This window comes from Dreissena polymorpha, chromosome 2 (genome assembly GCF_020536995.1).
Source record: "Dreissena polymorpha isolate Duluth1 chromosome 2, UMN_Dpol_1.0, whole genome shotgun sequence".
NCBI lineage: Eukaryota > Metazoa > Mollusca > Bivalvia > Myida > Dreissenidae > Dreissena > Dreissena polymorpha.
Window position 1 is genome coordinate 114,451,099 of NC_068356.1, and position 23,343 is coordinate 114,474,441.

Below are 23,343 nucleotides of genomic sequence, written 5' to 3' on the forward strand. Positions count from 1 at the left end.
AACGCGTGTCTGCGGTGTTCAATTTTCCCGATGGGTGACATTTCGCGGGGGGCGGACACGCTACTGACCGCGGTGTTCGGCGAACACCCAAAATCGCCGCGATTGCACGCTATCATTAACTGGAACACCCGTGATCACCGCAATGCCGCGCGGCCATTGATACATGTAATACCTGTCTGCGATGGTCATTCAAGAGTTTTAAATTTACATGTACAATGTACAAATGAACATAATAAACTACATGTATGTGCAAATGTATGCGTTCTTAAAGTGATATTATGGGCAACTAACAGTATTTGCAATATACAATGTAGGTGTGTATCGTAACCGTTGTTTGTTTTTTGTGTTTTCGCTCGATATACACTTGTATTTGTTAATGCAGCATCAACATAATTAAACAATATCCCGAAAAGAAAAATAATCCATTTGAATATCAACCGTACTTTCGTTTTGACAACTTACGACAGAAATGAATCGATGTACGATGCGAGTCTAAATGTAGTTTTCATGCAGATTCTTTCATACCACACAATGACACAATTTGGTTTTACGGATCATTTCAGGTTAGAGGGATGGGTGAGTCATGTAACATATCGAAAATAATATAATTTTTTTATAAACAACCGGTAACAAGATGAGTTGTAGATAATTTTAGATACCACATTCATTATAACTTATTGTTTTCACCCGTTTCTTTTCAGCTCAATTCAACAGTAACAAAATGCCCATCACTTTAAATTATCTACAACTCGTCTTGCTTCCAGTGGTTAATAAAAAAATATAATATTCGATATTTTTCATGACAGTTCAGTCCTCTAAGCCGAAATGATCCGTAAAACAAATTTGTGTCTTTGTGTCGTATGAATGAATCTGCACTAAAATGAAATTTAGGTTTACATCGTACCCCTAATCATAACGAAAGTACAATTGATATTCAAATGATTTTTTGATTTTTCCGGGATATCGTTTTAGAATGTTGATGATGCATTCATAGATATAAGTTTATGTAAAGTGACAACACCAAAAAATAACCGACGGTTGCGATAGACACCTATAAACATTGCATATATTGTTAGATGCGCATAATATTACGTTAAATACTTAAAATATCCTTCAACCAGCATGTACATAAAAATAGACTATATTTACTTGTATTCATTATCGCTTAAAGCGGGTATATACGATTTTTTATATGTGTTTAATTGTAATACATTGATAAAATATGTTACAATAACACAAAATAGGCAAGAAAAATTACACATTAAAGCCGAATTTCATAAAATGCAGCAAAGACAAATTAGCGCCCCGAGTCGATTGTGACGTACATATTTTCCTACAATAACCGAAGCATTCGTCTTTGCATTAGGATCGGAGTTAGTGTTCGTGTGTCGTATGAATAGATATCGTTGCAGGAATTCAAATAAACCGTTAAACTAAGTTTAGATTCACATCGTACATGTATGGTTTACATGCTAGCGAATTCGGCTGCACAGCCGTTTTAAATTTCAGAATTAAATATCTGGCTTATTTCGCATTTTTCGACACGTTCTTCTTAACTTTTATTTTAATTTATATTTAAATATATATATAATAAGTTTATTACACATTTTATATAAATTCATAAATATTTGACAACAACGTATATACCCGCTTTAAATGAAAGGGATCAATAATTTACGTTTATATTTAATTATTTTTTTTTTGCGAACACGATGAACACCGCGGTAGATATAATGGGTCCGCGGTGATTCGCGGTGTCCACCTTATTGAAAACGGCCCCCGCGAATATTTGATCTGAACACCCATCGCGGGGGTCGTTTGGTAAGCGAACACCGTAAAATGAACACCGCGACGAGTGGCGTTTGTCAAAGTACACGTTGCCTGTACTGTACCTGGCATTTTGGGGCCTATCAGTGTTTCCAATATTAAAAAAATTTGATTTTTTCTTCATGGACATAAGTATTTTACATATCAGACTCAAACAGTTGCAATATGGAATATGGTTCAAATGGCTAATGATATGTAAGAATTGCTATTTATAGAATAATAGTGAAAATAACCATTGAAAAGGCCTAGTTATATCTTAGTTTTTTCTCTTATTATTACAAACACCAGCTGAACTGAAACTAGTGACTATAAAAGGAAAAATTTACATTTTAAAATCATGCGGTTACTTTTAAAAACCCATAACTGCTGATGCTTTACCATTCCTTAAAATTGGATTCTGACATATGCATATTGATGTTTAACCCAAATAAATATACAGATGAGCACTCTGAAACAGCATTACAGGGCCTATAGTGATAGTGAGACATTTTTGCATTTGTTCCCCTGCCAAAGTTCGAGGGATAGAATTTGTGTTATCTGTATGTCAGTTCCTCCGGCTGTCTGTAACAAACTTGTCAGGGCAATATCATACATACCATACAAAATTTGAACTTGAAACTTCGTGGATGGATTGATGTCAATGAAGAGAATCGCCTGCACAAGAACTATAACCCTTCTTGCATCAAGGGATTTCTCCCATCCATAAACAATGTATGTGGCGGAGGATATAAATTCAAAGAATTTGCTTGTTTATTTCTGTATGTTCGTTCATGTACACAGAGAATGGTGCTAAGAAGCGAAAGGCTGAAAGTGATGATGATGAGGAAGAGGAGGAGGAGGAAGAGGAGGTTAAAGTAAAGAAAGAGAAAAAAGAAAAAAAAGAGAAGAAGAAGAATAAGAAGGTCAAGAGAGAAGAGCCAGAGGAAGACTCAGAAGAATCAGAAAGTAGGTTATCTATTTACCACTCGGATACGGACTTCAATGTGTTTGTTGTCTTAGAAAATGGAATTAAATTAAAGACATTTTTTCCTAAAATCCAGTTTTAAAGGCTTTGTTTCCAACCTAAAGATACTGATCAGCGGTTACTGAGTTACTTGTAGGCTGCTCTGGTTTTATGCTGTTTACATAAAGCTATTTTTACTTTGCTTCAGAAAGTAGGTTATTTCATTTTGCAAGGCATCTATTGGAATCCTTAAACTTGTTCTTGATCAGTTCTGCAGTATATACTATTTATATATTTTATTGACATTTTGTAATATTCTAATTATTATTTGTAACTGTTGCCCTGACCTGTAGTATTGCTGCCTTGAACAACATGCAGTGTCGGTGATAGCATCCAAAAAACAAATTTATAAATATATACAGACATTACCTTCATTCTTCCATACATTTATTATGTTTTGATAAAAGAAACTTGTTTTCTATTAATTTTGCCGTCTGTGTAATAGACTCTATTATTGAAGACGTTATAGACACATTTTTTATTTAACCTGACAATCGCTCTACGTGTATTTCAGAACCGATCACTCTGTTTTGTGGAAACTTGGATCCAGATCTTACAACGGAGTCATTGCAGGCATTCTTTGATGCTGAAGGCATTGATATTACCAACGCAAGAAAAATTAGCTTCAAGAGGTATTTCCTGGAAATGGCAGAATTGGCCTACTTTGTAAACCCTGCTTTTTTGTTCAAAACTTAAAAATGGGATGATCAGCACCTTAACCAATTGCACAACTTTAAAATAGACCTCCTGCCAAACAATGTACAGTTGCGGCCTTTCAATCAATTAAGTTTACCAATTATTGCTTTATATTTCAAAACACTAATCACATAATGCAGGTTTTTTTTCCACTTTTTGGGAAGATAGCCCATGGCTTTGGAATTGGGAATTTTATCGGCATTTTCATGAAATTGGGAAAATAAATTCATTAGCCTTTTTTTCCACATGAAAAGTCAGCTGATTAGGGAAAAACTAAATTTGATTTAACTCTTTATAATCATTCAAATTAAAATAAAAAAATAATATAATACTTTGTTAGATGTAATTGAATTAAAATTGAGATAAAATACACATAAGATTTCTTTCTAAAAAAAAAAACAAAAAAAAATTTTTTTTTTTTTTGGCAATTGGGAATTTTTTGCCACATTTTGGGAAAAAAGTATACTTTTTGGGATTGGGAACATAGCTGAATTTCGGCTATAAAATCGGGCCAAAAAAAACCCTGTAATGATATCACTTTAATGTGAAGCCTGCGCAAATATTGCGTTTGCAACTGTTCATTAGGTGCTCTTAATTGTCCATGATTTTCTTAGTGAAAAAGCCTTTTCAGCACATACCCAGTGTGGCAGCTTTATCCATATACTACTATTAACTACTAGTTTGATGCAGTTTAATTAGATGTATGTTAACCTTTAACTGTGTAAATAATCATTAATACTGATTTTGGTATAAAGTAATCTATGTATCCACATGTTGGAACATTTAAGGTGGGAATTACAGTATAAACATGCCTATATCATTAGTCAAATAAACCTTACATACACTACCATTTAGTTCCATACCATACCATATGGATTATTAGTAGCATGACAGCTATTAAAGAAATGGTTTCTTAAAGTTTGAGTGTTGGGAACTCAAAAGTCTTTGGTTTGTTGATAAAAAAATGTTATCTCTTTAAGTGTAAGTGTTGAAGAAGATTATGATGCTTTAATGTTGTAAATTTCATCTAAAATATTATTTTTGGGGGCTTATTTTATTGTAAATTTCGTTTACTTCCTCATTAGAATGACTAACAACAGATACATTTGCATTTTGTTACCTGCAATTGTTTTCAGGTAAAGGCTGCTTTGCATTATTTGAGTTGTGCCATATTTTCAGGAGAATTCTGTTTCGTCCTTGTTTGTTTTAATCTATTTTGGTAGCAGAATTGTTCACAAAGCTTAACCTATATTGAGATATACCTTGAAGTCTGTTAACTGGATTGAAATTGCACTAAGTACGTGTGATTTTTTTCAAAGATCATTAAAGTCCTAGTCACTAGCTCATAATCTCATGATTGCAAGGTGGACACCCGTTCCACATTGCCAACATACTCATAACCTTATTGAACAGTGGCTAGTTTGATTTAAAAGCATAATATGCTTTTAAAACTAATAATTCATGAAATTTGATATCTCAAAAAAAGCGTGTAAAACCATGAATTAGCAAATAATTTGCTGATTTTTGTGTTGTCAAAAAAACAATAGTGTCTGAAAACCTATATTTTTATGACACTGTACACACAAGAATAATGACACAGTCATTTTCAACTGGAAACCTCATATCATGGTCCATCTGGCTGAGGGGCTTTGTGCAGATTATCAAGGTAACATTTTAATTCCTATACTGTGGTATGAACACTTTCTCGTTCACAGGCTGTCATTGTCTGGCTAACAGGTTGATAACAATGATTATGCCTTATATTGCATATTTTTGACATTATGCAACGAATTTTGATTTCAAAATAGCTTTTTAATGAAAAGAATTGTTTTAAACTTCTTATATGTATACAAACAAATTGAAGTTGAAAAAAACATTGTACCTCTTTGGAAGTCTATTTCAGTAGCGCGTCTCATGATTTGTATTTCATGTATTTTAGTGGATTTATAATATTTAATTGGCTGATGATGTACAAAACGGAAAAATGTTGAAAGTGGTCATTACAAACTCACCATTCACAGGTTGTTAAAAAGGTAAGAATTTTTAAACCATGTATTCAACTGTTTGACTGGCCTGCATATGTTAGCATGGTGATTGGAACTAAAGTTTTATGATGGAGGAATACAATTTAAATGGTAAGTAATGCATTTCATAACAATATTATGATTCTATTATGATACTACTAACAAACCAAAAAAAAGTTAAACAAAATAATGTTTCATCACAATATTGTGATACTACTACAAAAAAGGTTGAACAAAATCTGAACTCGAGATTCCGGATGCTCTCTTCAATCCCCAAGTCCTTGGTAAGTAGGTTTCAATTACATAGTTGCTAACAGTCGCTTACAAAACAGTTGCTTACAAAGGAGCATTTGAGAGGCTACCCAAGAACAACACTATACTGTACATGTTGACGTATTTACCATACGGACAGAGACTTTGACACATGGCTGACCTACATTCATCTTTCATGGCTTGATATTGGATTTTTGCTGTTCCATGTGTTAGACGTTCCCAAGTCTATCAAAGCTTGTAAATGTGTGGATGGAAGTCATTCTTAGGATCTGTTTGAGTTTGGATGCTATTGTTGGATGGTTCTTATAACAATAAAACTGTTGGTCATCTTAAGTATGTTTAAGTGGATATACAATATCAATTGCAGATTTGATACAGGAATTATTTAAGAACATATTCAATATATTTTATTTTGCTGGATAGTTGTTTTTGTATGTAATGGTGAACAAAGTAATATGAACCTGTTACCGAAGCTAGTATATAAAGTGTTGCTGGTCTGTTGTGGTGTTTGCAGATTCAATGAGTTCTAGTGTTCATTGAGTTAACTAATTAGTTTAGAAAAATAGTTTGTCCCTTTAGCCTCTGTTGATAAGCAAATTATCTGATTTATTGTGGTATTTCATTTCCCAGTATTTAATCCGAAACAGAATACAGTGCCACTAAAACTGTCCAATAAATGTTTCAGACGTCAATAATTGCAATATTTTCAAGTACCCTGTATTTATTTTGTCTTTCTTGACTAAACTCTATTGGATTAATGAACACGCCTTCTTAATCTCTTACAAACATTTGTTCAATAAACTAATGGTTTTTAACCCATCTTTGTCAACAATGAGGTACAGGCTTTCTGAATGGCTAAACACATTTTTAATTGGTCAAATGTATGATCTGGTTTGAAAAGTGGAGTGAAACCATTGCAAAGTGTTTAAATGCTGGTGGTGCGCTCTATAGGGAATACACAGGGCTCAATTAATCCTGGTTTTCTAATGTATTTTGTCCATAATTGACATTGGCTTATTTATAATCGGTTATTATTATATCTAATAATTTTTTTTATACTTTTTTGGTACCAACTCAACATTTTTATACTTACTACCTATTCTGTAATTTATTATAAGGATATATATTATTTTATTATACCCCCATTACCAATGGTAATGGGGGCTATATAGGAGTAACTTTGTCTGTTGGTCGGTCGGTCTGTCGGTCTTTCCCAAAAGCTTGTCCGGGCCATAACTATGTTGTTCATCAGGAGGTTTTAAAATCATTTGGCACATTTGTTCACCATCATTGGACGGTGTGTCGCTCTAAAGAATTATGTCAATATCTCAAAGGTCAAGGTCACTTTTAGTTCAAAGGTCAAAAATGGCCATAAATGAGCTTGTCCGAGCCATAACTTTGTCATTTATTGTTAGATTTTAAAATCATTTGGTACATTTGTTCACCATAATTGGACGGTGTGTTGCGCGAAAGAATTACATCGATATCTCCAAGGTCAAGGTGACACTTTGAGTTCAAAGGTCAAAAATGGCCATACATGAGCTTGTCTGGGCAATAACTATGTCGTTCATTGTGAGATTTTAAAATCATTTGGCACATTTGTTCACCATCATTGGACGGTGTGTCGCGCAAAAGAATTACGTCGATATCTCCAAGATCAAGGTCACATTTTGAGTTCAAAGGTCAAAAAAGGCCATAAATGAGCTTGTCCGGGCCATAACTCTGTCGTTCATTGTGAGAATTTAAAATCATTTGTTCACCATTATTGGACAGTGTGTCGCACGAAAGAATTATGTCGATATCTCCAAGGTCAAGGTCACACATTCAGTTCAAAGGTCATAAATGGCCATAAATGATAATGGCATAATAATTCTTAAAAATCAACATAAATTAGCTTCTCTTGTTTTGTGAAGACAGCATGCAAAATAGTCTGTGTCCATGCGGCATGTGGGGTTATACGTTCACGTCTGTGACAAAGCTCTATTTACCTATATATTTATTGCTCGTTTTTGTTAAATTTAATTAATTAAACTATGTGTGCCATAAATTGCATAGCAAAAAAACAACAACAGTTACCTTAGCTGAATAATTATGCCCCCTTCGAAGAAGAGGGGGTATATTGCTTTGCTCATGTCGGTCTGTCCGTCCACCAGGTGGTTGTCAGACGATAACTCAAGAACGCTTAGGCCTAGGATCATGAAACTTCATAGGTACATTGATCATGACTCACAGATGACCCCTATTGATTTTGAGGTCACTAGGTCAAAGGTCAAGGTCACTGTGACCCGAAATAGTAAAATGGTTTCCGGATGATAATTCAAGAACGCTTATGCCTAGGATCATGAAACTTCATAGGTAGATTGATCATGACTAGCAGATGACCTCTATTGATTTTCAGGTCACTAGGTCAAAGGTCAAGGTCACGGTGACCCGAAATAGTAAAATGGTTTCCGGATGATAATTCAAGAACCCTTATGCCTAGGATCATGAAACTTGATAGGTAGATTGATCATGACTAGCAGATGACCCCTATTGATTTTCAGGTCACTAGGTCAAAGGTCAAGGTCATGGTGACCCTAAATAGTAAAATGGTTTCCGGATGATAACTCAAGAACGCTTATGCCTAGGATCATGAAACTTGATAGGTACATTGATCATGACTGGCAGATGACCCCTATTGATTTTCAGGTCACTAGGTCAAAGGTCAAGGTCACAGTGACCTGAAATAGTAAAATGGTTTCCTGATGATAACTCAGGAAAGCTTATGGCTAGGATCATGAAACTTCATAGGTACATTGATCATGACTCACAGATGACCCCTATTGATTTTCAGGTCACTAGGTCAAAGGTCAAGGTCACAGTGACAAAAAACATATTTACAAAATGGCTGTCACTACAACTTAGAGCCCATATGGGGGGCATGCATGTTTTACAAACAGCTCTTGTTATTATGATAATTTACTTAAATAACAAATTTTACTTGATGTTGACCTTTTGAATAAGCTTGCTGTTAACGGTTTGCTCTTAAAACATTACTATCATAACTTTTCAGATTTGTGTGAAATTGTTATTTTAAAAACAAGTTTTTCAAATTCATGTTTTATTGATCAAAATACAGCTAATGCAAATGGAAATTTACATTGTTTCTAAATTAAAAAAAATAAAATCTTTTTTATGCCCCCTTTCGAAGAAAAGGGGGTATATAGTTTTTGCACTGTCTGTCAGTCTGTCACACTTTTCGTGTCCGTTCTCTAATTCAAATAGTTTTCATCCGATCTTTACCAAACTTGGTCGGAAGTTGTATCTAGACAATATCTGGGTCATGTTCGAATATGGGTCATGCCGGGTCAAAAACTAGGTCACGGGTCACTTAATGCATTTCAAGGATTTAGCATGGTGTCCGCTCTCTAATTGAAGTAGTTTTCATCTGATCTTTACCAAACTTGGTCAGAAGTTGTATCAAGACAATATCTAGGTCAAGTTTGAATATGGGTCATGCCAGGTCAAAAACTAGGTCACGGGTCACTTAATGCATTTCAAGGATTTAGCATGGTGTCCGCTCTCTAATTGAAGTAGTTTTCATCTGATCTTTACCAAACTTGGTCAGAAGTTGTATCAAGACAATATCTAGGTCAAGTTTGAATATGGGTCATGCCGGGTCAAAAACTAGGTCACGGGGTCACTTAGTGCATTTCAAGGATTTAGCATGGTGTCCGCTCTCTAATTGAAGTAGTTTTCATCTGATCTTTACCAAACTTGGTCAGAAGTTGTATCAAGACAATATCTAGGTCAAGTTCAAATATGGGTCATGCTGGGTCAAAAACTAGGTCACGGGGTCACTTCAATAACTTCTATCAAAGCTTTTATTGGGGGCATATGTCATCCTATGGAGACAGCTCTTGTTTTAATCTTATAAAACAAAAGAAACTATGAACATGTGTAATTGGTATTATTTTTATTTTGTATTAATTTTTTTTTTACCTTAAATACTGTTAGTAGATGCAGATTGAGATTCTGTAATTTGGATAATTCTTTTGTGACCGAATGATAACATTTAATACAAAGATGCATGTCTAATTGGCAAATTACTGCAAAGAGATCCGTCTGAGAATGTGTCTGTGTATCTGTGTCTGGTGTCTGTCTGAAAGTTAATGGAGTCTGTAAATGAGTCATCCTAACGGTCAGTCTGTTGTCCGAAATTAAACGCACCGAGACCGAGAAAAGGCTGGCAAAGCCGAGATGAGTATATTCATAGTCTGTACTAGCTTACCATAGTCTGTAACGCATTGGCCAGAGTCTGCTTCCTGGAATATTGACCGTTTCACTGCACCATGGTATCTACATACAGGCCATAGACCCTAAAACACAGATCCTTTCTTACCATATGGTTGTTAATGTGACGTTCATTAGCCTTTTTAAATAACAATAATATTTCTATGGCTTCAGTATAAAATTTATGACTGTGTACTTGGTAATTAATACAATCCATGGTGGAAGTTATTGCTAAAATTAACAGAGTTTACAAAAAATTTACAACCATATGAGAGAAGGGCTTGTGTTGCTATGGGTAAACATTAGGTTTTGTATGTAGTTACACTGGTGTTGGAATTTGGGACCAGTGGCCAGCTGGGCTTCATGGAAACCAGACGTCCCTGCAACGCTGCAGTGGCTAGATACAGAGGTAAGACCAGCTCTTTGTTACTCACCTACTTTTATTGGTACAGGTTGACTATTGCTTAAAGCTCAAAATGCACTGAGGGATGATTGTTGCACCTATTATGACTGTACTCATGGTTGTCAGATATATATATATATATATTGACCGTGAATGTACAACAGTTGTTACTGAATTATTTTATGTGCTTGAATATGTTGACTGAATTGCATTCCATGTTGGCATCTTTTTCAGAAATGACTGCAAATGCCTATCAACGTTCTGTTTGTCCATGAAACCATGAGCTTTAAAATCTTATGGGGTTTATCACAATTATTTGTTGTACTTTAGAAAATGTATTGTTAAACTGATATACAATTATAATGTTTTATTCTGTGTCATTGACTAATATAGTAATTGCTGTTTTATGTAAAAATATTCTATTAAATGTCTATATTTAAAATTCTTGCTTGAAAACAAAGTATGCATGTGTTTATTTCAAGGAATATTTATCCATTGGATATGATGTATGGTATATCCATTTAAGTTTGGTCATTAAGATTAATGATAAAAGATAAGCCTATACAACATAATGCGACTGTCTTATTTGAGAAGATATGGTTTTGTGCAATATTAGCCATCAAATACACACCATTTTATGCATAGGGGAGAGAAACTGGTAAATCCTGAAAACAAGTATGAACTTTCACAATATGGGTTAAAAATGCAAATTTATGTATCTATTGTATCTTAGACTTTAAAATTCAGCAATCATTTCCAACAAATATTTCCAAACACATCACCTGCTCTTTATAGGGATATGCTAGATATGAAGATGCACTTTGTTGGCAAGGAAAGTCTGCAAAACCTGTCCAGATACTTACCAGGGTTAACCTTGTAGAAAGTCACATCATGTGTACTGTGGTCTAGTGTAAATTTGATTTGATTAAGCTGTGGAGTATAATTTACCATGTTCTAAACACTGCAAAAAGGACATGCTCATAATTCATAGTTCTCTTAGATCTATCATCGTGCTAAGGGCTGTGCCAACTGTTGCAGATTTGGATATGTGGATGTGAAGCCTGAAGATCTGGATAAAGCTCTTGAACTCAGCGGCAAGGAATTGAATGGGGAACCAGTCAGGATTGATCTATCAAAACCCAAGGCTGGCAATGAGCCACAGGAAAAACAAGTTACAGGAGGTAATGCTACATCACTTTCTTATGCTTTAAAAATATGTCATATGGTCTTGAGGTACAAAATTACATGATGAACGGAGACATTTTTCATTTTTGAAGGACCATCCCACCCAAGCTATTGCTATCAAATTTTAAATAAAATCTTATTACTTTGTTTTATGTCTTTACAAATGTTCAATAGATTGTGGAAAATATACCTGAACTCAGAATCGTCTATAAAGTACAACTTCTTTAAAACATAAGGGATCAATATGTTTCAATTATGGTCCTCTTCCACTTTGAATATGACTATATTACCTTGACCTTATTGAATATGAACAATTTCTCCATGATGGCTTACGTTATAGTGTCAAGCAATCAAATAGGCGAGCGCGCTGTCTTCTGACAGCTCTTGTTAAAAATTCCTGATTATTTTATTGGGGGTAGTATTAAATACATAATTTGTTTTGATTTATTGCATGAACATTACGTACCAGTTGAAATAATAATCATAAGTAATGTGGTTTTATCAGTTATGTTCTGCACATGTTCAGGTGACTCCAAGACCCTGTTTGTGAAGAACCTTGTGGAGGACATTACTGAAGAGGAAATCAGAGCATTCTTTGAGGGGGAAACCATTACAGAGATCCGCCTACCCAAGAAATACAATGGAACCAGCAAGGGGTAAGTGGGCAACATTATTTAAGGATCAACCATTATATTTTCTTTCATACAACATCTGTTTCTCTGGTACAAATGCTTAAATATTCAAACATGCTTCCTTCCAGGTTTTTTACCAGCCATTTTGGAAAAAGGAGTCTGGTCAAATTGGGATTTTTTTAATCGATAAGTGACAAATTAGGGAATTTTTTTATCAACAAAAAGGACCAAATTGGGATTTTTTATATTAACAAGTATTGTCACAACAGGTCTTTTCCTGCCCATTTTGGATAAAAATCATATAAATTATGGTTACATATTTTGTAGGTTGTTAAGAAAATAAAATTGACATATAGAGTCTCATTATCATAAGTCATAAGAAACTTCTTTATTTTTTTTATAATTTTAGTTTGGGATCGAGTCAGTTTGCTTTGGGAACGGGTTCGTCTTACGGCCTTTTTTACATAGCAGAAAAACCCCTGCCTTCTGAGTTTGTATGACCCCGTTCCATGCATAGCCTCTTTTCCTGTATATTTAGTCTCTTCTGAGCTAAATTGTCTTTTTTAACCCGAGGTATTGCAGCGATTTTCCTCCTTCTTTATAAAGTACCGGTAAACGGTACTTTCCCAATCGAACGAAAATTCCCAAATTCCCAAAACGGTACTTTCCCAATCGAGCGAAAATTCCCAAATTCCCAATCGGCATCTGGAGAAATCCCAATCAGCGTCCGAATTTTTTCTCAAAACGATAGAAAGTTTCGTAAAAAACCAACTTTCGGCGAGCGAACAAAGAAAATCGTATAGTTGTGTGTAACCACGCGCTCGATTAATTTCGGGTTTTATTATTCAGCGCATTCAATCAATAGAGTTGTTACTGTTTCCGGTTCTTTTGCCAGGCAGCCAGCGTACTGTTTTACGTCGGTTTGTAACCTTATCGTAGTTTGAAATGAGTCATAATAGCAAATATTATGCCAAAAAACCAATTGGAACCATCTATCACAGGACACATTGACAGCAATAATGATGCTGTGCAGGGAGGGATGCAAGCAACTGAGTGATGATCAAACATCAAAGATTGTTGAAATTTTCACAAAAATGAAAGAGAGAGACATTGCTTTAAAAGAGATTAAAACAACTAGTAATTGATTTGGTGTGTTCTTTATAATATTTTGTTATTTATATAAACTTTATAACTTAATGGTCATTAAGGCATGCCTGCAAATGATTATTTAAATGGGTATGTTCAATTAAGTATGAACTGTATGATGTATTCAATAAGACCCAAACTTCACGACGCGATTTTCCCAATTTCAGGATTTCACGACTCGATTTTTCCCAATTTTTAGGATTTCAGGACTCAATTTTTCCCAATCAGACCGGTACGGGTACTTTTCCCAATTGGACAAGGAAAATCGCTGTATTGTCATAGCCAGCTTGTCATGTCCGCCGTCCGTGTCAAGGTTTGTTAAGGGTTTTGAACATTGGTTCTAAAATCAAAGTGCTTCAACCTACAACTTTGAAACTTCATATGTAGATGCACCTTGACGAGTTCTACATGCCACACCCATATTGGGGTCGCTAAGTCAAAGGTCAAGGTCACTGTGACCTCAAAAAAATAAATAAAAAAATAATATGTCAAGCTTTCATTTATCAAAACTGCACCCGCAGTCGAGCGTGGCACCCGTTATGCGGTGCTCTTGTTAAAAATTAATATGATTTCAACACAGGTGTTACATCTAATTTAACATTGTTTTTTTTCAAAAAGATAGAGAAAAGAGGATGCAAGATCAGATGTTGTCATGCAGGTTTGGCTATGTGGTGTTTGATTCCCTGTTCATTTAGGTTTGGCTATGTGGTTTTTTATTTGTTCCCATAAACATGCGGGTTTGGCTATGTAGTGTTTGATTTGTCCCCCTCCCCTGTCCATGCAGGTTTGGCTATGTGGTGTTATATTGGTCAATGCAGGTGTGGCAAAGTGGTGTTTGATTTGTTCCACTGTAAATGCAGGTTGGGCTATGTGGTGTTTGATAGGTTCCCCTGTCCATGCAGGTATGGCTATGTGGTGTTTGATAGTTTCCCCTGTCCATGCAGGTATGGCTATGTGGTGTTTGATAGTTTCCCTTTCCATGCAGGTATGGCTATGTGGTGTTTTATTTGGCTCCCCGTCCATGCGGGTTTTGATTTGTGGTGTTTGATAGGTTTCCTATCCATGCATGTTTGGCTATGTGGTGTTTGATAGGTTCCCTGTCCATGCAGGTTTGGCTATTTGATATTTGATTGGTTCCGTGTCCATGCATGTTTGGCTATGTGGTGTTTGATTGGTTCCCTGTCCATGCAGGTTTGGCAATGTGGTGTTTAATTGGTTCCCTGTCCATGCAGGTTTGGCGATGTGGTGTTTGATTGGTTCCCTGTCCATGCAGGTTTGGCTTTGTGGTGTTTGATAGGTACCCTGTCCATGCATGTTTGGCTATTTGATGTTTGATTGGTTCCGTGTCCATGCATGTTTGGCTATGTGGTGTTTGATTGGTTCCCTGTTCATGCAGGTTTGGCTTTGTGGTGTTTGATAGGTACCCTGTCCATGCAGGTTTGGCCCTTTGATGTTTGATTGGTTCCGTGTCCATGCATGTTTAGTTATGTGGTGTTTGATAGGTTCCCTGTCAATGCAAGTTTGGCAATGTGGTGTTTGATAGGTTCCCTGTCCATGCAGGTTTGGCTATGTGGTGTTTGATAGGTACTCTGTCAGTGCAGGTTTGGCAATGTGGTGTTTGATAGGTTCCCTGTCCATTCACGCTTGGCTATGTGGTGTTTGATTGGTTACCTTTCCATGCAGGTTTGGCTTTGTGGTGTTTAATTTGTTCCCTGTCCATGCAGGTTTGGCTATGTGGTGTTTGAGAATGACGAGGCAGCTGAGAAGATGATGAAGGAGAAGCAGGGAGCTGAGCTGAAGGGAGAGAAGATCTTCCTTGACTACACCAACGAGAAGAGTCAGCATTCACAGGGATCCAAGAGCAAGGAATTCGGTAAGGGAATGCTGATAAAGCACAGTCAGGTAGATGATATTTTCATTATTGTATTTTTCTTTATTCCAGTATAATTAATTGTGAATGTGGCCGATTGATATCGGTATTTATCATTAAATATGGAGGTGACAGTGTTCAAGTCTTAAAACTTTTATAATTATAAGGATTTTTAAAAAACATGATTACAAGATAATGATAACAAATTGAAATAGTGGATGGTGATATTAATACAATTTAAGTATGATTTCAGCACATTTTATGAGAGCTTTCAATCTACCTCTTAGGTCCGTCAAAAGTGCTGTTTGTGAGAAATCTGTCCTTCCAAGTGACAGAGGATGAGTTGAAGGAAATCTTTGAAGGCAGCAAGGCCTGTAGAATTCCACCAAATGAATATGGGCAGTCTAAAGGGTAGGTGATGGTTGAGTGTAAAAAATAAACCAGTTAAATATGGTATATGATGGTTACTCAACACATTGTTTTTGAAGTTTTACTGATTTTTAGTCTATTTGACATACCCATTTTTATGTCCTCAGTCATCTTGATGCTGGAAGGTTTTATGAGCAGTTTCTGTCTTGCTTTCCTTCTTTCCGTCTGTTATGTTTAAAGAAGATTTTTATGCCTAAGGTGGGCATATAGTGATCGCATGTCCGTCTGTCTGTCTGTCCGTCACACTTTGCGTTTAGGTTGCGAAAAATGCTCATCACTTATATTTTGCTTCAGATGTAACCTTCATATTTGGTATGCATGTGTATATGGACAAGGCCTTCGCATACGCACACAAATTTTGACCCCCTTGACCTTGAACTAAGGGTCCGCATTGTGTTTCGAAACCTGCTTTTAGGTTTCGAAAAAGTGTTTTTCGGGGGCATATGTCATCCTAAGGTGACAGCTCTTGTTCCATTTTGTTAAGCACCAACATTTTTTGCTTCAACTGTTTTTAATCACTGGTGTAGGTTACTGTGATATTTAACCATTTACACTATTGTGGGATCACATTTCCCTTAGAAGCCTTATATTCAAACTTCACATCTACCATAACTTATTTAGACTTCAATTGAAATCGATTATTTCTTGGTTTACCATATTTTACTGTTTCATCTAGCAGCTTTGCCCTTTGAATAAAGTCAATGCTAGAATACTGAGATACTTTGCTTATGCCCATCCCCAATCCAACCCTATCATCTAAAATAACCTTCCAGCTGTACATATTCTTAACACATGGAACCAACACAGCATGCTGCAACTCTTGGATACAATGTTGTTGCTTAACATTTTGGCCAATCCATGCCATCGGCCAACCTTTAACCTGACCTTGACCCTGTCAAAGAAATGGTCCTGCATCAAGGGCTGGCATTTGTTTGTTAAAACAAATATTTTTGAAAGCAGACACTGACATAATTATATAAGCAGCTTTTTTTTAGCTCACCTGAGCACAACGTGCTCATGGTAGGCTTTTGTGATCGCCTTTTGTCTATCGTCCATCGTGCGTTGTCCGTCGTGCGTTGTCCGTTGTGCGATGTCAACATTTGCCTTGTTCACTCTGTAGAGGCCACATTTATTGTCCAATCTTCATGAAATTTGGTCAGAAGATTGGTTTCAATGATATCTTGGATGAGTTCGAAAATGATTACGTTTGCTTGAAAAACATGGCTGCCAAGGGGTGGGGCATTTTTCCTTATATGGCTATAGTAAAATCTTGTTAACACTCTAGAGGCCACATTTATTGTCTGATCTTCATGAAACTTGGTCAGAAGATTCATCTCAATAATATCTTGGACGAGTTCAAAAATGATGCAGGTTGGTTGAAAAACATGGCCGCCAGGGGGCGGGGCATTTTTCCTTATATGGCTATAGTAAACTCTTGTTAACACTCTTGAGGCCACATTTATTTTTGGATCTTCATGAAACTTGCTTAGAAGATTTGTCCCACTGATATCTTTGATGAGTTCAAAAATGGTAACCTTTGCTTGAAAAACATGGCTGCCAAGGGGCGGGGCATTTTTCCTTATATGGCTATAGTAAAATCTTGTTAACACTCTAGAGGCCACATTTATTGTCCAATCTTAATGAAACTTAGTCAGAAGATTCATCCCAATAAAATCTTGGATGCATTCGAAAATGATGCCGGTTGGTTGAAAAAAATGGCCGCCAGGGGCGGGGCATTTTTCCTTATATGGCTATTGTAAAACCTTGTTAACACTCTAGAGGCCACATTTATTGTCCAATCTTGATGAAATATGGTCAGAAGATTTGTTTAATGATATCTTGGATGAGTTTGAAAATGGTTACGTTTGCTTGAATAACATGGCCGCCAAGGGGCGGGGCATTTTTCCTTATATGGCTATATAAGGCTATAGTAAACTCTTGTTAACACTCTAGAAGCCACATTTATAGTCCGATCTTCATGAAACTCGGTCAGAAGATTCATCTCAATAATATCTTGGACGAGTTAAAAAATGATGCCGGTTTGTTGAAAAACACAGCCACCACAGGCGGGGCTATTTTCCTTATATGGCTATAGTAAAACCTTGTTAACACTCTAGAGGTCACATTTATTTTCCGATCATCATGAAACTTGGTCAGAAGATTTGTTTCAATGATATCTTGGATGAGTTCGAAAATGGTTTTGGTTGCTTTAAAAACATGGCCACCAGGGGCGGGGCATTTTTCCTTATATGGCTATATATGGCTATAGTAAAACCTTGTTAACACTCTAGAGGCCACATTTATTGTCCAATCTTCATGAAATTTGGTCAAAAGATTGGTCTCAATGATATCTTGGATGAGTTCGAAAATAATTATGCTCGCTTGAAAAAAATGGCTTCAAGGGTCGGGGCATTTTTCCTTATATGGCTTTAGTAAAATCTTGTTAACACTCTAGAGTGTTAAAAAATGAAGCCGGTTGGTTGAAAAACATGGCTGCCAGGGGGCGGGGCATTTTTCCTTAAATGGCTAAACCTTGTTAACACTCTAGATTATTTGTCCCAATAATATCTTGTTATCTCAGGTGAGCGACTTTGGGCCTTTCAGGCCCTCTTGTTCATAAAATTGATTAATACTACCAGTAATAAATGATTGGTGGCAGTCTCACGTGATATACAAGAGTTTATGCTATGTTGATATTAGTGCGTTTCAAATGGGTTTTGTTGTATGTGAAGGAAGCTGAGAAATCAGATCATACCTATAAATGCTATTTTATATACACAGGTTTGGGTTTGTTGAGTTTTAGAGATTTGAAGGGAGGGGGGGGGCTAGATAGATCAGATCATACCTATACATGCTATTGTATATACACAGGTTTGGGTTTGTTTCCTATACATGCTATTGTATATACACAGGTTTGGGTTTGTTGAGTTCGAGAGTGTGGAGGATGCAGAGAAGGCTAAGGCTGAGAAGGATGGCCTGGAGATCCAGGGCCGTGAGGTGCAGCTTGCCTTTGCCAACGACAAACCTGGAGGTAATGCTGGTGGTGGCGGTATGGGCCGCACAGGTAAGTCACCAGTATCGTGTGACTAGTGGGATCATGTATATTCTATACATTGCATGTACATTGTAGTTATTAGTCCCCTACTGGTTTCACGGGAGAGGACTTATGGTTTTGTCTCTGTCCGTCAGTCCGTCTGTCCGTCACACTTCTGGATTCTGCGATAACTTTAAAAGTTTTTAATATTTTTTCATGAAACTTGCAACATGGATAAATGGCAATATGGACATTATGCACGTCATTTCATTTTGTTCCTACGTCAAAAATTGTGGTTGCTATGGAAACAAATAAAAAAAATATTCTGACAAGGGTGAAATTTCTGACAATGGTGGATCCGGTAGGGGACTTTTATTGCTTGGCAATAGTCTGGTTTGATATTTTTCCTTAAATTGTAAATAATTATAAAAGGTTTTTAATTTTATCAAAAAAGCTTTTTGAAAAGATTTATTTGACATACATTTATAAGCTTAAGTATTTTTAATCAGGTTTTCCGAAGGAAAAAACTGGTTATTAGATTGTCGAATGTCGGCGGGCTGGCGGGCGGGCGGGCAGAACAAGCTTGTCCAGGCCATAACTTTGTCGTTCATTGTGAGATTTTAAAATCATTTGACACATTCGTTCACCATCATGAGACGGTGTGTCGCGCAAAAGAATTACGTCGATATCTCCAAGGTCAAGGTCACACTTTGAGTTGAAAGGTCAAAAATGGCCATAAATGGGCTTGTCCCGGCCATTACTATGTCATTCATTTTGAGATTTTAAAATTATTTGGCACAGTTGTTCACCATCATTGGACGGTGTGTTGGATGGAAGAATTATGTCAATATCTTCAAGGTCAAGGTTGTCACGATTAAAAATATATTTATTTTTAAAGAAGGGGGGTAACTATGAATAATCAGTTCAGTTTGAGTTGTCTCCATTTATCAGACTTTTTTCATATTGAAACCTGGTTTTGTGACAATTTTGTCCCTTGTTTATTTATCGTGTGATCAGAACAAGTTATCTTATAACTTATACTTGTTTAGTTTGACTTCTCAGCAAATAATTACCATTGTCAAGAAAATGATTTTCTGTTTTAATTTTGTTCATATAAATTAATTTTATTCTAAATTATACTTGTGTTCTTGTGACTAATAAAACTTAACTATTCTTTTCAGGATTCATGGGTGGTGGTGGTTTTGGAGGCGGCGGTGGTGGTGGTCGTGGTGGCAGGGGTGGGTTCAGCCCTCGTGGTGGATGGGGTGGTGGTGGTGGTTATGGAGGGGGTGGATATGGTGGTGGCAGAGGGGGCCGGGGTGGTGGGGGGAGAGGAGGAGGAGGGTTCAGTCGAGGAGGAGGCGGAGGATGGGGTCGTGGAGGAGGAGGAGGAGGATGGGGTGGTGAGTAGCACTTTCAGTTCTTGAAGTCTTAATGGATCCCCGTTCTAGGAAAACTGGGCTTTATGCTTGTGCGTAAAGTGTTGTCCCAGATTAGGTTCGAACAGGTTAATGAGGGATGACACTTTCCCCTTTTATGTGTTTTTTTTATGCCCCCGATAGGGTGGCATATAGAAGTTGGACTGTCTGTCTGTCCATCCGGCATTCTATTTTCCAAACTTTTTTCTAAACGCTTTAAGATATTGACTTGATATTTTGGTGTGCGAGTCTACCTACATGAGTTACAATTGCTTTAAGATATTGACTTGATATTTTGGTGTGCGAGTCTACCTACATGAGTTACAGATGAATTGTGAGTTTTTTTCGAGTCCATTTATTTTTGGGAAAGTTATGGGTCTAAGACTTGAATATTTTTTCTATAAGAACTTGATTCCGGAGATTTTTTACGAAACACTTTAAGATATTCAGTTCCTTTGTGATGTTTGAATCAACCTGCATGACTTACAGATGACATGTGATTTATGATCTGGTCCATTGATTTTTGGCAAAGTTATGGGCCTTGGACTTGACAATTTTTTAAAACAGCTGCTGTGCGGCTTCAAGCGCAGCAGGGGGCATTGTTGTTGTTTTTTGTTGAAAGGAAGTCTCTTCTTAAGAAAAACCAGTTAAGGTAAAAAGTGTTATCCCAAGTTAGCCTGTGCAAACTGCACAGGCTAATCTTGGAAGACTCATTAAACACATGCATTTAAGACCATTTTCTCAAAGTGCAGCTCAATTGCTACACAGCTTAAAATACCAAGGGCCCATTTATAAGATAAGAGTCTTCCATTATGGAAATAGTGTTGCCAAACTGATACTTTGAAAGGTAAATAGTTGTTTAAAGAACATAAACAAAAGACAAAACAAATATTCAACCACTTTGCTAACTGAACAGCCATTATTTGCCAGCTGTCATTCAAAGGAGCCTATAAGCCTGCAATTTAACAATCTGATATTGATCTTTGACAAACAGCGCCTTTTTACCCAATTTTTTTTATCAACAGTGTTGTAGAATTCAAATAATGTTCTTTAAAAAGCTTAAGGTTAATGCAAGTTGACTTTGTGGAGTCAAATTCGTAAAATGTAACCAAAAGAATTACATCTGATGCAAAATTGTTTGAGGCTGAAATTTTCTATGCATATCTCTTTAAGTTCGCTGTGTGCATTAGCGCAACTATCTTATTTGAATGAAAACATGTTTGTAAATTTACAACATTAATGATTACTTACGCTATTTAACACCTGCGTAATTATTAACACAGTGTAAATGCATGTAGGGACGTATTTGTACGTCTCTTATGAAATTTAAGGACATAAGGACTGACAATAGTATGCCCTCCGAGCCCATGTACATATACCGCCTCATGAATTTGTCACCATCTGTTGTGACATGTCAATGATTGTCTCTAAAGGGATATGTTATCAGATTGACGTTTTGATAATATTTCAAACACATGACACATATTCCTGAAAGAAAGTTCAAATAAAGAAGAGAAGAAAACCCTTTTGTGAATACAACATATACCACAAATACTTGTTCTATTAGTCCCCTACCGGTTTTACCTGAGGGGACTTATGGTTTGCACTCCGTCTGTCAGTCGTCAGTCAGTGTCTGTCTGTCACACTTTTCTGGATCCTGCGATAACTTAAAAAGTTCTTAATATTTTTTCATGAAACTAGAAACATGGATAGAAGTCAATATGGACATTATGCACGTCATTTCATTTCGTTCCTACGTCAAAAATTCTGGTTGCTATGGCAACAAATAGACTAGAATTACTGCTGAAATGGTGGTTTTCTGGATCCTGCGATTACTTTAAAAGTTCTTAATATTTTTTCATGAAACTTGAAATATGGATAGATGGCAATATGGACATTATGCACGTCATTTCATTTTGTTTCTACATCAAAAATTCTGGTTGCTATGGCAACAAATATGTATACCGTTAAAAAAAATCTGAAAATGGTGGAATTTCTGACAATGGTGGAGCCGGTAGGGGACTTATATTGCTTGACAATAGTTTTGTTTATTTGAAAGTTGTTTAAGTAACATATAAGGGCCGTTATTTGTCTTCAAAACTACAAATTATCCACATTTCACGTTTAACCTCTTAATTTTAATCTATGATTGAAATAATTTCTTTATGTGACATATGGTATTTGGTTAAGTAGTTGAGGGAAACTTATGCGTAATAACGCACAATACTCTCACGAGAAAAATCTGACCTGACTGGATTTATTTTCATAGGTCTGGAGAGAAAATAAAGAAATGAAACAAAAATGAATGTAAATTGTTGAAATGATTTTAATTGAAGGTCGACAAAAGAAAACACAGCGCTACTAAATCAAGAATGTTGTTACTCCACCTGTAAGCCTCACCAGTTTCTTTTCACACTTTGATTTGATCACCAGCTTAAAAATTTGATTGCCAATTGCGATTTTGAAAATGGGAAACGCTTACAGATAATTTACGTTCAATATTGGTTTATCTGTGTGTTAAAGGAATAGTAAGTAACGATACACATCTATTTTGAGCATACATGTGTTATTAGCAACACATATACTATATATAAAAATATAAATATATAAATAGGCTGTTGAATGTTAAACAGATCAATACACAGACTAAATGTTCAGTATTCATAGTTTGTGCTTACTTGACCTATGTGCTGTCATTTCAGGTGGTGGTCGTGGTGGCGGTGGCAACTGGGGGTTCCAAGGTCGGGGAGGTAGAGGGTCCAAGCGCTGGTAGACCTCTCTCAAACCATCATGTGTTGTTGTCAAATCATTTTTTGTTATCATTATCTTTTAAATCAATTTTAGCATGTAAATTTGTTTTTGTCTTATGTTTTTACATTTATATTTTTGAGTTTGTATTTGAAACTAATTATTGTTCATAACAGACTTCTGTTTAATCTCATTTTATTACTGTTGTGTGTCTAAAGCAGATGAAACTATGAATTATTTTCATGTAATAATAGATTTTGCAACAGATGATATGAAATTCATGTGTTTTCACCAATCATGACATCGCCAACCAATTTGCTTTTCATACATATACTGGTATATGTTGTCATTTTTTCCAATACAAATAGATTGATAAAGAACAA

The 23,343-nt window shown here is 36.1% G+C and overlaps 1 protein-coding gene across 2 annotated transcripts in view; it reads left to right on the top strand.

The window, feature by feature from the left end:
• LOC127868559 (nucleolin-like) overlaps window positions 1–23,343 on the top strand; it is a 33,849-nt gene extending 10,506 nt beyond the window's left edge. For both annotated transcript variants that reach the window (XM_052410428.1, XM_052410429.1), the window contains 10 exons: window positions 2,608–2,772; window positions 3,345–3,462; window positions 11,537–11,679; window positions 12,210–12,339; window positions 15,186–15,334; window positions 15,619–15,742; window positions 18,673–18,791; window positions 19,976–20,062; window positions 22,549–22,601; window positions 22,915–23,343. In XM_052410428.1, the coding sequence (XP_052266388.1) occupies window positions 2,608–2,772; window positions 3,345–3,462; window positions 11,537–11,679; window positions 12,210–12,339; window positions 15,186–15,334; window positions 15,619–15,742; window positions 18,673–18,791; window positions 19,976–20,062; window positions 22,549–22,577 (1,064 nt within the window). In that variant the 3' untranslated portion in view covers window positions 22,578–22,601; window positions 22,915–23,343. The remainder of the gene's footprint in view (window positions 1–2,607; window positions 2,773–3,344; window positions 3,463–11,536; window positions 11,680–12,209; window positions 12,340–15,185; window positions 15,335–15,618; window positions 15,743–18,672; window positions 18,792–19,975; window positions 20,063–22,548; window positions 22,602–22,914) is intronic.